This window comes from Chiloscyllium punctatum, chromosome 32 (genome assembly GCF_047496795.1).
Source record: "Chiloscyllium punctatum isolate Juve2018m chromosome 32, sChiPun1.3, whole genome shotgun sequence".
Lineage (NCBI taxonomy): Eukaryota > Metazoa > Chordata > Chondrichthyes > Orectolobiformes > Hemiscylliidae > Chiloscyllium > Chiloscyllium punctatum.
In genome coordinates this window covers 2,898,625-2,916,981 of record NC_092770.1, presented here as the reverse complement: position 1 = coordinate 2,916,981, position 18,357 = coordinate 2,898,625, and the positions used below count along the sequence as shown (strand labels likewise).

The 18,357-nt window shown below is 38.7% G+C and overlaps 1 protein-coding gene across 1 annotated transcript in view; it reads right to left on the bottom strand.

Annotated features, from left to right (window-relative positions):
• The window catches only part of met (MET proto-oncogene, receptor tyrosine kinase), a 126,876-nt gene that overhangs the window by 84,339 nt on the left and 24,180 nt on the right, over positions 1-18,357 (bottom strand). Inside the window, exon 2 of the mRNA XM_072551497.1 lies at positions 8,079-9,302. Coding sequence (XP_072407598.1) covers positions 8,079-9,299 — 1,221 coding nt within the window. The 5' untranslated portion in view covers positions 9,300-9,302. The remainder of the gene's footprint in view (positions 1-8,078; positions 9,303-18,357) is intronic.

Below are 18,357 nucleotides of genomic sequence, written 5' to 3'. Positions count from 1 at the left end.
TCATGATGTGACACTTAAATTAACTCCTGTAACATCTGAAGGAGAGGTGGTTTGCATTGTGCTAAATAATTCAATGAATGTCATTAGTACCTGGCACCCACATATTTACATTACAATCAAAGGCACTTGCATGTCTGAGCTCTAAGCAATCCCTATTGACTGGAGTACACTTCCCTCAGTGAATCATGTTGCAAGAGGTCTCAGCAAAACAGAGACATCTATTCCATCAGGCCAGATGCCATGATACAGTGATGGCATCATGAACGTGTCTCTTCAAAAGGTATACTGCATACTAGCTGAGACATAACAAAATATTCCCCTTTATCCAAAGAAGAAAAAAAACTCCAGCTAGACATGCATCATTATACATTGGCAGGGGCAGAGAATATAATAGTTATATAGACATGTAAGGACAGATTTAAAGAGATTAATAATTCAAACTTCAATGAAATGTTTTGTAGGCTCGGTGGATATAGAGGCCCCTTCTGCTTCTGGGGCTGGTACATTTGGCAGGCTTTACCTGCACTCATAAGTCACTGGATATCCGAATTTCCCCCTGGCCTGAACACAGATTTGCTTGCTAGCCATCTTGTACATTCAATATCATGTCTCCCTGATGTAAAATTGACATGTTATCTTGGCAAATTGAGTTCAAAACTAGAGTGCATAGTGTTTGAGCTGAGAGGGGATAGATTTGAAAAGAACCTGAGGGGAAATGTTTTCACAGAGGTTGATGTATATATGCCATGAACTGCTAAAGGAAGTGATAGATGCTGGTATAGTTACAATATTTAAATACATTTGGACAGGTACATGAATAAGGAAGGTTTAGAGAGAAATGGGGCAAATGCAAGTAAATGGGGCTAGTTTAGTTTGGGAAACCTGGACAGCATGGGTGAATTGGATATGAGAGTCTGATTCCATGCTGCATGACTCTATGACTTACCAAAATATACCAAATTCAATTTGGTATGAACAAAATGACTGAATGTTGTCAGGAACTTCCTTAATATTGTTAGGCCACCCTTAGATACCAAACTTCCGCAACTCTTGCAGTTGTTCATCTTCAACTGATTAAAACTGTTCATACTAGCTTTGACCAAAGAGTAACGGATCTATTTTGAGAATACTTTCAGTCTTGTAATCTAGAGCATCCACATATAGATCAAGAGGGACATCTTTGTCTTTGTGCTGGTTGGGTAATCTGCATAATGTCCTGAGCGCTATACTGGAATAGCTGGCTTGCTTAGACAATAGGGCTTTCAGCAATAGGTTTTTCTGTCTGGTAAACGACAGGCGCATAGAGCTTTTTGTGATGTATCTACTTGAGAATTGGGTCTATCCTGGTTGTATTGCAGTAAGCAAGGTTTTGTCAACAGAAGTTGCTTGAAAGAAAACATAATGATGGCCATTTTGCCGCAGTGTGTTGAAAGCTCGCTCAGCTGGGTTTTTCAAAGGACTAGATCTATTAATGGCCGGGAGCATGCTCAGCAACCAATCTGCGATGGGGAAAGATTTAAGAACTGGCCAATAGTAGGTGGTGTTTCGTTCCATGTGAGGTTTGTGCAACACAGGCAATTGTAGTTTATACAAATTAATTCTTGACATCTCGTTAAATTTATAGAAACTACAAGCAATTTCAAGTCACCAGCACAAAACTGTACAGGAATAAGAGTAATCAGGTGTGGAAGTATCTTTAAATAAACTGTCAGTCTGTGTCTGTCCATCTAATCAGATTTATTTTAGTTCGAGATAATTCTGAACATGAAATAAATTGTGACTGTAGTCATATGTGCAGAAAGCAAGCCTCTTCATGCCACTCACTCCCCTGTGCATTTTATATCAACCTTGGTTCGGATGCTTTATGTGATACACCCAAATAACTAAATAATTGCCAAGGCGAGTTTGTTGCCACATACCTTATTAGGTGCTTTTCTTTTCTCCTACCTTAACTGTCATTGTAATGTTTAATTTTTTGTGGCATTGGTAACAGCTGCAAAATCTGTGGTGAAACTGAAGCAATTGGATTGATGCCTTTCTCTCAAGCAAGTTTTCAACATTGACAATACTGAGATTAGAAAATTGAATTTGCTAAATACCCAGTGGTTTCTAACAATAGAAGTTCTTTAAAACTTTCTGCCAGCTTGGCTGCCCACAAACAGTCTGATTGTGGGACTGGTGGTCACTCCAAAGCTGGAGGAGCTTGCTTCACAAGGTTGCAGTCAACAAGATCAGGTACAATTGGAGTCATCAAGATCACATGGTGAGGGTCAGAGGGACAGACGGTTTGGGAGGGGAATGGGTGGAAGAGCTGGTGATAGTATGGGGTGGGATGCATTTACATGACAGTTTGTCTACAGAGGAAGCATGTCTGCTCTTCCTGGTCTGTAACCAGCATTGTAAAGGAACTTACCTCATGTATTTAGCACTTTTTGCCGAGTTTCCCATGACCTGGGAAGACAGTCAAAATGAGTTAAAGTAGAATAACTATCAAATTGAAGTCAAGCAATCTTGTTATATTATTTATATAACTAACCCATTTCCCTCAAGCAATTTAGTTTCTCAACCCTTGTCTGACTCCATTAAACTGAGGTGTGGCAGAATTGGGGCAGGATGGGTGTTCCTGTTTCCCTTTGTTTGTATTTTAACCTCTGAGATGACACTTTTTTTGGAAGTTTAGGTAAAGTCCATTGTATTTATGGCACATCAGTCAGACCTTTCTGCAACTCATAAGCAACTTTTGAATCATGGAATCCTTTCAGTGTGGAAGCAGGCCACACTGCCCCTCCAAATGGCATCCCACTCAGAGTCACCCCTTACCCTCTGCCTATAACCCTGCATTTCCCATGGCTAATCCATCTAGCCCACACATCCCTGATCACTGGGCAATTTAGCATGGCCAATCCACCTAACCTGCACATCTTAAAGGAAATCCATGCAGACATGGGGAGAATGTACAAACTCCACACAGTATGGGTTGAAACCTGGGTCCCTGGCACTGTGAGGCAGCAGTGCTAACCACTGAGCCACTGTGCCACCCCCAGTCACTGAACTTTTTTTTAACATGGCTTTTACTTCTTCCAACTACTATCCACTTAGAAGGTTTTCAGTTGAAAACATGGCATTTTAGCGGTTAATACACTTGCCACACATACAACATATTTCAGTTAACACACAAGTATATACAAAATGGTTGTATGCATTGTATTAGCATAAGGCACAAAGGAAACATAATGTAATATCCACATTGTTCCATTTATAAAGAAGACTTGTTTCTACCATTTGGACAATATTTGTTCTTCCATTCACGGTGAATAAATTATAGCTTTATTTCATTCATATTTGAAAGTATTGCTTCTGATTGGGTGAAAACTGAGCAGATTTGTATGATATTAACACAGAAATAGAGGAACATAAGATGTGGCCCTTTAGCTCCTCAAAACTGTTCTGTCATTCAGTTAGACCATGATTGATCACTGATATACCTACTTCTGTTTCTCATCCCATAATGTCTTTGATTAACAAACATCTATTTCAGACATAAATCAACAACCGATTGAGCATTAACTGGTGTTTGTGAGAGAAAATTCCAAACATCGACCACTCATTGTGAATGGAAATGCTTCCTAATTTTACTCCTGGAAAGATCTTTTTCCAGACTTTAGTCCTTGTACTAGACACCTAGCTACTTGAAAGATTTTCTCTCTCCCCTATGAGTTTCCCTTGAAGAAATAACAAAGAGGATTGATGAGGACAGAGCAGTGAACTTGATCTATATCAGTAAGGCATTCCACAATGATTCTCATGGCAGACTGGTTAGCAAGGTTAGATCACATGGAATAGATGGAGAACTAGCCAATTGGATAGAGAACTAGCTCGAAGGTTAAAGAAGGTGGTGGTGATGGGTTGCTTTTCAGACTGGAGGCCTGTGACCAGGGGAGTGCCACAAGGATCGATGCTTTGTCCACTGCTTTTCATCATTTATATAAATTATTTGGATGTGAACATTATGGTTAGTAAGTTGCAGATAAATTGGAGGTGTAGTGGACAGCGAAGAAGGTTACCTCACAGTACAATGGGATCTTGATCAGATGGGCCAATGGGCTAAGAAGTTGCAGACGGAGTTTAATTTAGGTAAGTGTGCGGTGCTGCACCTTGGAAAGGTGAATCAGGGCAGGACTTGCACACTTAATGGTAAGGTCCTGGGGAGTGTTGCTGAAGCTTGGAGTGCAGGTTCATAGCTCCTTGAAAGTGGAGTCACAGATAGACAGGATAGTGAAGAAGGCATTTGGTATGCTTGCCTTTATTGGTCAGTGCATTGAGTAAAAGAGACATTGGTGAGGCCATTATTGGAATACTGTGTGCAATTCTGTTTTCCCTGGTATAGGAAGGATGCTGTAAAACTTGAAAGAGTTCAGAAAAGATTTATAAGGATGCTGTCAGGTTTGGAGAATTTGAGCTATCGGGAGAGGCTGAATAGGCTGGGGCTATTTTCCCTGGTCGGCATGGACGAGTTAGTCTGAAGGGCCTGTTTCTGTGCTGAATATCTCTATGATTCTGTAATATCTTGCAAACTTATTAGAAAAATACTCCTTAACCTTCCAAATTCCAAGGAATATGACTATAGTCGGTGAACTTATAATTTAAACCTTGGAGTCCAGGTATTATTCAGTAAAATTATACTGCTCTCCCATATATATTCTTCCAAAAATGTGCCATCCGGAATAGCTCACCGTACTCCAGCTGTGGTCGAACCAGGGCTCTGTACAGCTATAGTATGACTTTTAGATCTTTGTATTTCAGTTATTTAGATAGAAATGCCAGCACTTAATTTACCTTTTTGATATTTTCCATACCTGTTCACAATAGTTTACTGACTATCTGGACAGCCAAATCACTTTGAACTTCTGTGTATAAGGTAATGAGTATGAAAGAGTTAATGGTAAAGTTACATTAGCTCCACCCAGCTGATGACATTAAAATCTTTGGGAGGAGAATAGTTAGTTTTGCACATGATTCCAATGGAGATAGATATGACATACATATCACCTGACAGTTGTAATTATGCCTAACCAGTTAATACAAACAGAAATTGCTGGAAAAACTCAGGAACCCTCTCCAATTTAATAATATTCTTCCTATAGCAAGGCAACCAGAACTGTTCACACTAATCTAAAAGTGACATCACCAATATTCTATACTACCTCAACATGATGTCCTACCTCCTACCCTCAATGGTCTGAGTAATGAAGGCAAGCGTGCTAAATGCATTCATAACCTGTCTACCTGTGACGCAACTTCGAAGAACGATGTACCTGAACCGTTCAGTCTCTCTGTTCTATCTACCATCTTTAGTTGCTGGCTTTCTATTATAGACTTCAGACACACAGCAAAACTGTTGATTCTTAACTTCCCACTGAAGTAGCAACTCACTCAGTTGTTAAGAAGGTGGCTCACCACCATTTACTTGAGGGCGTTTAGAGACAGACAACAAATGTTAGCTTTACAAGTGATTTCCACAGTAAAATAGTGTTATCCATCTCTAATGTAATAGATCCAAAATCAGCATGCCGCCATTAATGCTTAAATAGTTTCTTACAGAGGACTGCTGAAAAATTAAAATACATCAGTGGAATTGTTTGGTGTTTAAATAAATATTAAAGTACTCTGTTAAGATAATCAGCTTTCTTTCTTTGCACAGTGCTTGTGGAATTTGCTTCATCTAGACCATCATAGTCGAGACAAATCAATACCAACCATTACCAGACACTAATCTGAGCTCATAAGGGACACAGTCTATCACAATGCAAGTGCCATTACAGGCAGAAATCAATTTGCTATGTCAATTTGTGTAATTAAACAAAGAGATATGGATATACTCACAGGCTTAATGAATTCAAAGCCCACATTCTGGTTTGTCAAAAAAAAATTTAAAGGATTTTAATCAATAGTTTAAAAAAAAATTGCTAGTGCTTACATTCCAGATAAGATACTCATGTTATGACCAAATTTGAGTTAAGAATAAAACTTGAGCAAGAGAATATTCTAAAAAAAGTGAAATGTGACATAACATTTATCTTCGGTGGTTTAAGTCAGGAAATAGAACAACATTGACCAAGAAATTATTGCTCTTTTATTATTTCATTCAAAGTAAAAGCAGGTTGTTGCTGAGGCAGCATTCAGATCAAATAGCTAATCAAACATGCCAATGGTCTTTCATGCAAAGTAAAATGGCTGCACTATGCAGTTTAGGATTTATTTTTATTCCGATGGAAGCAGTCATGGTAAACTTATGAGGGTCCTAACAACTGATAATCCTTTAGCCATTGCCAGTTAAAGAAATGCATATCTGTGTGGAATTCAAAGGAAAAAAGCTCAAATCTGACACTGCAGAGATAGTAGATCAGCTAATTCAATTCCGACAGAACTGCTAAATAAAACATCTAAAGTGGTGCAACAAAATGCAAATGAGCTCGTTTCCTCAATTCACTTACTCGCTCACCAGAATTAGTCACATTCCCACTGACGAATCCATTTTTCCCACCTCGGCTGACTAATGTAATTGGCAGGGTCTCTTTTACAATGTGCACGTGCCCACAAAGGCTGACCAAGGCATTTTTTTTCAGTAAAAACCTATGCATTAGCTAGAATTGGAATTTTTAAAAATCCATTACAAAATACGCAGCAGTTGAGGTATAAGTTGACAGTTTGCTTTAAACTAGATTAAAAATCGCATGTCTTTTCTTCAAACCTGTTAACTATCTATGGAGGCATAAACCGCATTACAAGTGTACATACATCACTCTTTCCTTTAAGATATTTTGCAAAATGTTGTAGTTTTGTCAAGAAAGCATCAGTACTACTAATGGATTGTGTTTATTGATATTTTAGTTAAACTGCTAATATAGTGTCGCACGGGAGATTGATTCATAATGCTGCAAAGCACAGCATAGGTGAAGTGCTGCTGAAATGTTAGATCAATAGTGAGCTTAAGCAGAGAAACCAAAAAGGTAGTTATACATGGAGATGGAAGAAATAGAAGGAGGTAATTAGATGCCTCAGGGTTCAATACTGAGGCTGTTGCTGTTTACAAATGCACTTCATAAGTGAATAAAAGCAACATTTTCCCAAGTTTTCAGATGCCACCAAAAAGAAAGGAACTGAATGCATTCAGGAATAGGCTGACCAATTTCAAAAAGCACCTGGCTAGATGAAGAGGAGTGAGGCTGATAATTGTGAGATGTTAGGGAAAGATCAAGCGGTTTCATTTACATAAATCTTTACATGACTCCAAGACATTCCCAAAGGACTTTACTACCAGTGAGATACTTCTGAAGTGTAGTCACTGTTGTAATGTAGGGAAACACAGCAGTTAATTTGTGCAGAGCAAACATAAGACATGAAGGTGAACTGGTAAAGTGAATGTCACAGGCTTGGCAACAAGAGGTAAAAAAGCAGCTTAGATTTTAACAAGAGTGTAGTAGACTCTGAATTTTTGGAATATGATGCTTATAGACACATTTGAAAAAATGGGGAGGGCGAGTGTTGACTTTTATTTGTTAATAAAACAATTAGAGAATACTTGACCAAAATATTGTTTGAAGGATATGATCTCTTAGTAAATGGTACTTGCTTAACTCTCGTTTCTGTTCTCACACATTTCTATTCTCCCACATTTTGAAATGATGATTCTTGGCAAGGAACTGAGATACTGTCTACACATAATATTTTATCCATGGCCAATGTTCCTCTGTCATCCTAATAGAAGTGTTAATTAGTTGAAAATACACTCGGTAAAAATACCCTTAAGCATTTGCACAATAACACTGCTTAGAGTCTTTCATACTTTGTAATCCCACGTCATGAGAGAAAAAAGATAACTTATCTGTTGCCGTGAACAAATGGATTCCTGAAATTCATCTGATGAAATTAATCAAAAAAGCAACCCACAGGTAAAAAGGACCAGTGCACTAAAATCATTCAAGTCACTATTGCATTTTAAGAAAAAGTAAACCGACTTATAGTGTATCATAACTAGAGCTTAAACCTGCAATTTAATATCAGTTTAGTTCTCTTACCTTATTGACACAGTATCTGTCAGCACCGTTGTAAAAATGGTGAAGACCTTTTGAGAGACCTCTTCTACAACACTTGTCAATGAAATTCTCAAATAATTGATTGATGTATTTCACAGAAAATGCACACACAGCTGATTTATTGGTAGTTTTGGAAGACTCAGGTCTACTTTGTGCAAATACTGCAAAAAGTACATCATCTTCCACGGAAACTCCTAACTGATCAGCAAAATCTGCACCTGGTTTAGTTACAAATGCTGCCTGCAAGATGTTGAAGACTTCAATATTTGAAGATCTCTTTTTTCGCCTCTCACTGATAATACATTCCATTGGCATTTCCATATAAGAATGTAAATAAGGATCTGACCTCCTCAAGCGAATAATTTTGGTGTGAGAGGCCTGTGTGCTCAAAGATTCATGTTGCACAGTTAAAAAATAAACATAGTCCCCACTTTCAAAAGCATAGAGATATTTAATAGGATAAGCATCCCTAAATTTTGGACTAACATCCATATAGGAATGGTCAGTGAGAAATTGAAAACCATCTTCAGATTCTTTCAACCTTTTTAAAGACATTGAATGTAATTGGAAGGCCAGGGGTGCCGAACTCAGTGTTGCTCCTGTATACAACTTTAGAAATCCATCCTGTTCTATCATCAACACTTTTGTACCGAGTGGGCTGGCAATGCAATCGGGACACTTGTTGGGTTCGTTGTTAAATCGTGAATACAAACACTGGACGTTGTTTGAAATATTGGCAGGATTATCATGTTGGAGATTGTGGAGAAAGCAAACACCATTTCTGGTGCTGCCACAATGTATGAGTTGATCTCCATAAAATGTTTCTATAAGTAAAACCATGTTTGTGTTGTTTCTCCACACATGGTCAGAGCTTGTTTCATTATTCTTACAGTTGCCACATGGTGAACATTTCAGGGATTCCAATACAGGACCGGTTTTGAATTCAGAAAGCTTTTCTAAATTACTATTCACAACATATATTGTATTTATTGCCCCGATATATATATGCTGATTGTGAAGGACTAAGTTCTGTATCAATGTTTCTGAAGTGAAGTTCAAAAAGTTGTACTGCACTTTTAAGTTCAGATCCGCATACTTTTCTGTAGGGCCACACTCTCCATTGCTTTGTTGTGCCATCAAACTCCCAAAGATTATCAAAAGAAAAGAAATGCTTGATTGATGATTCATTGTTGAAAGTGCCATCAACTGCAAGACAAAAAGATGTTTAAGTTACAACCAGAGGTAAGATTAATTATATTTTGTAACATATTTAATATTAGTGGTTACTGAAAACCAATACGACGCTCATAACAAAATCAGCAATTCCCTGATAGCTAAACTGGTTAAGATTAGACAATCCATACATAACAAAAAGATTGCTGGTCTTAGCTGATTAGCTGATCTCAATCACAGAGGTGGCAGGGGAACACAATTCACCTCATGATGCTTGCATGGAAGAGGAGGAATAAATAACAAATAGCTGTTGGTATGCTCCTGTTCGATGCAGAAAGACTAAGTTAGACATCCTCCTTGGTGATTAACATCATGTGATCAAAAATACTCACTTTATAGAATCATAGAATCCCTCCAGTGTGGAAATAGGCCCTTCGATCCAACAAGTCCACACTGACCCTCCGAAGTGTAACCCACCCAGACCTATTCCCCTACCCTAACACTACATTTTCCCTGACTAATGCACTAAACCTATATATCCCTGAACACAATGGGCAATTTAGCATGGCTACTAATTCACCTAACCCGCACATCTTTGAATTGTGGGAGGAAACCGGAGCACCTGGAGGAAACTCACACAGGCACAGGGAGAATGTGCAAACTCTGTGGGTACTCATGGATAACGTTATCAAAGATAGCTAACAACATTCATCTGGAAGACATCTTCTCTTCCTGACTTGGGATTTTCTAGGCACAAGCCAGCCCTTCAGCAACTCACAGCACCAGTCATACCTCAGGATGCATTCCAAGTTAGTTGGAAGTGGGATAGTTGGATGACTGAATGAGGATAGCACAACAGTGAAATACTATGCTCTTCATATTTAACAAGCATATTGCACATTTTCCAGCAGGTATCATGGGATAGAAATTACAGACCGGAAAACAAGGAGATTTCTCCTTTCTTGCTGCAAGATCATTGAACTTATAGCAATGTTCAAGTTACTGCAGTGAATGTCAGTTAATATCATAGACACAGATTGAAAATTGTATGACTAAGATCTGGATATGGTGGTAACATCATTCAGTATGTCACCAGAGAGACAATCATCTTTTTTTTTATTTCTGTTGATAAAGCTCTAACAATTCTATGTACACAGGCAACGAAATCTAGTAGATTCTGTATTGGAATGGAACTAATGTGCCGTTAAAGTCGTGTAGAAATGCCCCTTGATCTTTCGCAACATACTTTAAATCCACAAGCAGTTACTTTAAACATAGACACTATTGTGTGCAGTCCCCAGGAGCTGATTTACATGGATGGGCACCCAACAGGTGCAGTTATATGTGAAGTCTACAGAAGACAACATCCCACGATTTTACAGAACTAGACCAAGAAGTTTGGGAGTTGAGTCAAATTGAGACAGAAGATCAAAAACCCTCCCTCCTGGAATATTAATTTTATCTAAGGGCATACAAATTTACAAAAAACGCATTATGGTTTTAACACTTTATATAATGTAATTCTTGCTTCACAAAAACTATGTATACATTTTGAAAACTGTAACAGAAATTTATTTCTTAAAAGATTGATGTTAATACATTGTAAGTATTGATAATGCCACTTTTTGAATACATGTGGTTTACTGCTGGAGATTGTTGAAAAGGAGCATGAAGAAATTTCATTTTAGTCCAATTCCTTCCGTGTGGTTTAAGTTACAAAAGACTCCTTTTTCTGCCATTAGTCTACTGTCATTTTGCTGTTGTAATCAACAGAACAAAAATAAATACCACTTCTCCTAAGGTCTGATGTTTGAGTGGATGATGTGGTTTGTTATTATCTTGGAACTATCAAAGAAATGCTTTCACTTGTCTTAGTAATTTCCCCAAGGAACTGATCAGTGGTTTTGTGGATTTTATTTATAATGCCACTGATAACATAGGCTACTGACTCATGAAACACAACTGCGCTTGCTGTTCAAAATCATATTTGTGTCCACTGATCTGCATAAGGTTGCACACAAATCAACTAATTTCATTAAGTCTTACAACAGAATGAAATAACAGTCATTTAGAAAGCTAATACACAGCAATACAATTTGACTAACAGCTTTTAATTTGGTTATTGATGAAAACAATTCATGTGGTTGATCCCAATTAGAACTTGCAAAGATCTTAGGTTAATTTATCATGCCAGGATTGTCCTGAAAGCTTATGTCAGAATGAACAGCCTGCTCTGGAAATAAAATTGGCAATTTTTAAAATACTGGGCAAAACTGAGTTGGCAGGAATTAAATCAATTTGTTATGCAATTTCGGGATTAATGTGTCAGTATTAATATAGGTGGCACTAAAATCCAAATCAGAGAAAATGCTCTCACAAAAACTAATTGCGGGAATACGAAAGCAATTCTTTCCTGTTGCTCTCCTTCAATCATCTGTAATTAAAAAGATTAAGAAGGTCTTACTACAGTCAAATCAACAAGACAGACAATTATAACAACTGGCCGCAAATTCAACTCATCAATACATTTGAATTCCAATGGTAAAAGACTTTGCTTGCTATTAAAACTTGAGAAGACACTAGATTCCAACAAGTAAAACAGAACTTTGCTTCCAGAGACATTAAAAACATAGTTAAAAATCACACATCGCCAGGTTATAGTCCAACAGGTTTATTTGGAAGCACTAGCTTACGGACCGCTGCTCCTTCATCAGGTGGTTGGAGAATAAGATCATAAGACACAGAATTTAGAGCAAAAGTTTACAGTGCGATGTAACTGAAATTAAATATTGAAAAAGACCTGGATATCACACTGTAAACTTTTGCTATAAATTCTGTGTCTTACGATCTTATATTCCGCAACCAACTGATGAAGGAGCAGCGCTTTGAAAGCTAGTGCTTCCAAATAAACCTGTTGGACTATAACATGGTGTTGGTGTGATTTTTAACTTTGTACACCCCAGTCCAATACCGGCATCTCCAAATTAAGAATGTGAGTCATCACAATTTAAGTGTGATGGTGACAAAACCAGCAGGTCAATTTTTCAAAAACGACCAACAACTAGCTCAGCAGAAGGACTTTGTACTGTGGGATTGAAGCATGTGACCCAGGAAAGCTTCTGCTGCAGTTATAAGTCTGTGCTTACTCAGCTGATGTAGTCCAAGAAGGCATCTCAGTGTAAGTGCTGGCCTCAGTGCCAAGAGAGAACTGAAGGATAGGTGAAAAAGACAGACTTCTATATTGTGATCCATGTTTTCCTATGAACAAGTGTTCACTCTTAACTGCATGAGTATTTCAAATAATCCTTAATGATATAATATGTTTTGTAAATTTGTATGTACTTAATTAAAATTAATATTCCAGAAATAGAAAATAAGATCAACTCATGGTTCCAAAAAACGTGAATTCACTCTCTCAGCCATTCACCAATAGTAAGTATTAACAAAGGCTAATTTACTGAAAGTAACTTGGAAATCTACCACCAATTCTTCATCACTACTTGATCAAGTTCCCAGAACTCCCACCATGGCAGCACAGCTAACTCACAGCACCTATTTGAGACCAATTGCCAATAAATGTTGGCCATGTAAGCAAAATCCATATCACAGGTATGAATACAAAGTAACTTAGCAATTCACAGCAGCCACTCCATTGTACAATGAGATATTACAACAAGTGATCAATTGATTGGTCAAAGAGATATATTTTAATTGGAAGTTACTATTTATGCATCCACCACCATTTCAGGCAGGGTATTCTTGTTCAAAACAATCCATTGCACAAAACCCTGAACTTGTATCTCAATTTTTTTTTGGCAATTATCTTAACTCTGCATCCTCAGTTATTTACACTTACCAGTGGAAATGTTTCTCTATCAAAACAATTAATAGTTTTCATAGAATCCCTACAGTGTGGAAATTTTGGCCCAAGTCCACCCCGATCATCCGAAGAGAATTCCACCTAGACCCATTCCCCTATTAGTCTACAATTCCCCAGAATAATGCACCTAACCTACGTATCTCTGAACACTATAGGCAATTTAACATGGCCAATCCACCTAACCTGTACATATTTGGATTGGGGAGGAAACCCACACACGCACAGGGAGAATGTGCAAACTCCACATAGACAGTTGCCCAAGGCTGGAATCGAACCTGGCACTGTGAGGCAGCAGTGCTAACCACTGAGCCACTGTGCTGGCTGTGAGTTTTAAAATATCTCGATGTGCAAACCTGGACCATACAGGATCAATGACTAAAGTGGAAGAAAGTAAGGGTTGTACTGGGGACAAGAACACAAAAGGCAGGGGTGAGGAAGCAACTGAGCAGATGATAAGTTTGAGAGTTGTTGCGTCAAAATGAAGGGCCAAAAAGAAGGGAAATATGTTTTCTAAGCACGGATGTGAAAGAAAACTGGCAGTGGAAGAGCATGTGAGTACGGAGGTGTCCACATAATTGATCAGAGATGACCTTGTCTGTGACTGACATGATTGGAATTGAGAGGCCATGTGAGATAACAAAATCGAGGTGATGTCCCAGCCACTAGCAATACCCTATCAATCGATAGTTCAGCTGAAACTGCAGCTACAGAATTTTTCAAAATATAGATTTTCCAGTCAGTTTTAATCCAGTAAAAGGAAAAACATTGTGGCAATTATTTGTGATCCAATAATCAGGAATGAAGTTCAACCACTATAAAGACGTCAAATCTTTAAAACCTCTCCACACCACAGGTTTTGTGTGCTGTAAATCGTGATAGATTTAAATCCCCTGCCAATTACTTTTAGAATAAATCTATTCCAAGTTATCAGCCTCTGTTGTGTTCCTTCACTTTTAAATGGTAACATTTGCTGATGGAGCATTTCTAATTTTACTGTTACATCAAGATTTGTTTAACCTGAAGGCTTGGGTGTTCCTTGCACTATTCCAAATACATATATTTGATTTTTAATTGTCGAGTGAAATGCTGAATCAATGTACCTTCAGTGGATATAGAATAAAATTAATATTAAAAATTCTAAAAATCTTTTGAATGTAAAATCTGTGAAGGGAAGATTCCACACTTACTGACAAAAGAGTGAATAGAATTTGGAGATAAGATGGGTCCTTTGTTCAAAAGGGCAGTTAGGATAGGCCAGGTAATTGCAGACCAGTTGGTCTGATGTTTGGAAAATTATTGGAAAAATTCTGAGGGACAGGATTAATCAATATATGGAATGACAGGGACTGATTAGCATGGATTTGTTGGAGATAGATCCTGTTTGACTAATTGATTTGAGCTTTTTGAAAAGGTGACTGAACAATATAGTGCAGTTGATGTGATCTACATGGACTTCAGTAAGGCCTCTGATAAGATCATGCATGGAAAGCTGTCCAAAAAGATAACAGATCACGGGACCCAAGGCAATTTGGCAAACTGGATTCAAAATTGGCTTGCAAATTTGCCGCAAAGTGTGATGAAGGTTTCTTTCTTGTAATTGGAAGTCAGTGACCAGTTATGTACCACAAGAAGCGGTGCCGGGATCCTTGTTGTTTTTTATGTCTATTAATGACTTGGATGCAAATGTAGAAGGTATAATTAGTAAGTAGGCAGGTGACATAAAAATTGGTGGTGTTGCTGATAGTAAGGAGGATGCAGACTGATATTGATCAGGCGTACATTGGGCAGAACAGTGGCAAATGGCATTTAATCCTTTCAAGTGTGAGGTGATGCATTTTTGGAAGGTCCAATGAATACTATACACAATGAATGGTAGGTACCGAGGGAGTACTGAGAACAGAGAGACAATGGTGTACAATTTGGTAGATCCCTGAAGGTGTCAGCACAGATGGATAAGGTGGTGAAGAACACATTTGGATGCTTGCCTTCATTAGCTGGGCATAGAAAATAGCAGCAAGGAAATATTGCTACAACTATTTAAATTGTTAGTTAAGCCACAGATGGAATACTGTGCAGTTCTGGTCACCTCACTATTGGAAGAATGATTGCACTGATGCATTGGAGATTCACCAGGATGTTGCCTGGAATGAAAAATCTAGGTAATGAGGACAGACTAGATAGGCTGGGTTTGTTTTCTTTGGAGCAGAGGAGGCTGAGGAGGGATCTGATTGAGAGATACAAAAATTATGGAAGGCATATACAAGGTAGGTCATGAGAACCTTTTCCCCATGACAAACCTGCCTAAGACCACAGCACATCAGTTTAAGGTGAAGAGTAAGTGGTTTAGAAGCAATCTGTGGAAAAGTCTTTTCACCCAGGGAGTGGTGGAGACAGATACTCTAGCAACATTTAAGAAGCATCTGGATGAGCACTTAAAATGCCAGGGCATAACAGGCTATGTGCCAAACATAGATAAATGGGATTAATGTTGTCTGGTATTTGATGGTGGGTTGAAGGTCCATGTTTCTATGCCATATGAATCAAAATATACACCTGGAATATTTCCGTGGATGAATAAGTGGATGAATAAACTGGCTCTAGATTCTTCCTTCACAATTGGAGTCCAGAACTAGAAGGCATAGGTTTAGGGTGAGAGGGGAAAGATATAAAAGAGACCTAAGGGGCAATGTTTTCACACAGAGGTTGGTATGTATATGGAATGGGCTGCCAGTGGAAGTAGTGGAGGCTGGTACAATTGCAACATTTAACAGGCATGTGGATGGGTATATGAATAGGAAGGGTTTGGAGGGATGTGGGCCTGGGTGCTGGCAGGTGGGACTAGACTGGGTTGGGATATCTGGTCGGCATGGACGGGTTGGACTGAAGGGTCAGTTTCCATGCTGTACATCTCTATGACTCTACTGGGTATCAGGAGTATATTGGGATGGGTTCATTAACATACAGAGCCAGGTGCCCAACACAGCAGCAATAAAACAGGGTGCCCCACACTGTTAGCCAATTGCAATCTAGACTGTGTAGCAGCCATCTGAGATGGAGGGCCAGAGGACTGTTGAGCCATGAATTAGAACAAAGATATTGAAAGCTTATAGGCCGAGAATTAGGGAATTAATGTCATTTAATGCTGCTTTCATCCAAAATATTCTCAATACTCCAGTAAGGAAGTGGAGAAAATGGGAGGGTCATGGAGTAGAACAATCCACCTCCTCATACCAGGATTAGTCATTATTTACTGGATAGAAAAAAAATCGTTTGCCGTGGATTATGTCACAGTTTGCAGTATAACCAAATTATAGGCTAATTAGAAGTGGACTATGTGAGGCAAAAATACTAACTGCATCATTAACTTCCCAACCCGCTCATTTTTAGAGGTTGCTGGATTTAATGTGTAAATATCTCTTCTTAATTTTGGATCATTTTAGGATTTATCCTTTGGTAAGATGCTCTAAAATAGCTCAGAATGTTAGCCAACTGTTATATGTGCAATTCATGTTCAATTGGTTAGCAGAAATTCTGTAACAAGTCCAGTAGCCAGTCCGGAAAACATTTAAATTCTCAGAAATCATGTCATAAAGGGCCAGGAAACCAACCATACAAAATAATGTAAATTAACAGCGCCTTGATGATTTACCACCCGTCAGCGGTAGGAGGCCTGATTTTCCTGTTAAATATTTAAATAAGCAATGTTGCTCTGAGGCATCTGGATGGCAGTAGAAAAATAACTACTATAAAATGTGTCACATAGCATTGTCTTTGCAAGTCAAAAAAAACAAGGCAGTCCTCAACCTTAACTGCTGTGATTTGTATCAACTGAAATATTCAACTAATATGCTACTACATACCCCTCCAAACCCTTCCTATTCATATACCCATCCAAATGCCTTTTAAATGTTGCAATTATACCAGCCTCCACCACTTCCTCTGGCAGCACATTCCATACACGTACCATCCACTGTGTGAAAAAGTTGCCCCTTAGGTCTCTTTTATATCTTTTCCGTCTCACCCTAAACCTATGCCCTCTAGTTCTGGACTCCGCAACCCCAGGGAAAAGACTTTGTCCATTTATCCTATCCATGCCCCTCATAATTTTGTAAACCTTATTAAGGTCACCCCTCCGACGCTCCAGGGAAAACAGCCCCAGCCTGTTCAGCCTCTACCTATAGCTCAAATCCTCCAACCCTGGCAACATCCTTGTAAATCTTTTCTGAACCCTTTCAAGTTTCACAACATCTTTCCAATAGGAAGGAGACCAGAATTGCATGCAATATTTCAACAGTGGCCTAACCAATGTCCTGTACAGCCACAACTCCTTCTAGATGGAAGTGGTCATGCGTTTGGATGGAAGTTGCTGTCTAAGGACCTTTGGTGAATTTCTGCAATGCATTTTGTAGATAGTACACACTGATGCTATTGAGCATCGTGGTGGAGAGAATGGTTATTTGTGAATATGGTGCCAATCAAGTAAGCTGTTCTTTCCTGAATGGTCTCAAGCTTTTTGAGTGTTGTTGGAGCTGCACTCATCCAGACAAGTGAGGAGTTTTCTATCACACTCCTGACTTCTGCCTTGTCGATTATGGACAGGCTTGGGGGAGTCAGGAGATGAGATACTTGCTGTAGTACTCCTAGCCTCTGACCTGACCTGGCGAGTCTAGTTGAATTTCTGGTCAATTGTTGATATTGGAGTACTCAGTGACGGTAACACAACTGAATGTCAAGGGCTGATCGATTTAGGCTTACTGTTTCTCACTTTTTTCTGTGAAAATCTCGAGCTTGTTTACATCTGCCTGCAACAAAGAGGGAAACTGCTATCTTCATGTTATCTGGACAGATCTCGACAACATATGACAAAGGATACAGTAGCACCACTGAATGAATGAAAATGGCTAACAACAACTGAGAGATGCTAACTATCAGGAAAGTTTGTATCAGATGAGGCCCCTTTTCTCTAGAATAGACAAGGCTGAGGGGTGGTATGGAAGACGCCTTTAAAACAGCAAATGCATTTAACATGGTAGATCAGAGATGATATTCCACTTGGTCTAGTCTCATATAAGGGGCTAAAATAAGAAACACAAAACCTCTCTACCCAGAGAATAGTTAGAATGTGGAACTTGCTAACTCATCATGAGTGGAGGTGAATATCGTACACCTTTGGAGTGAAGTGAGGAAAAAAACATGAGCAAGAAACAA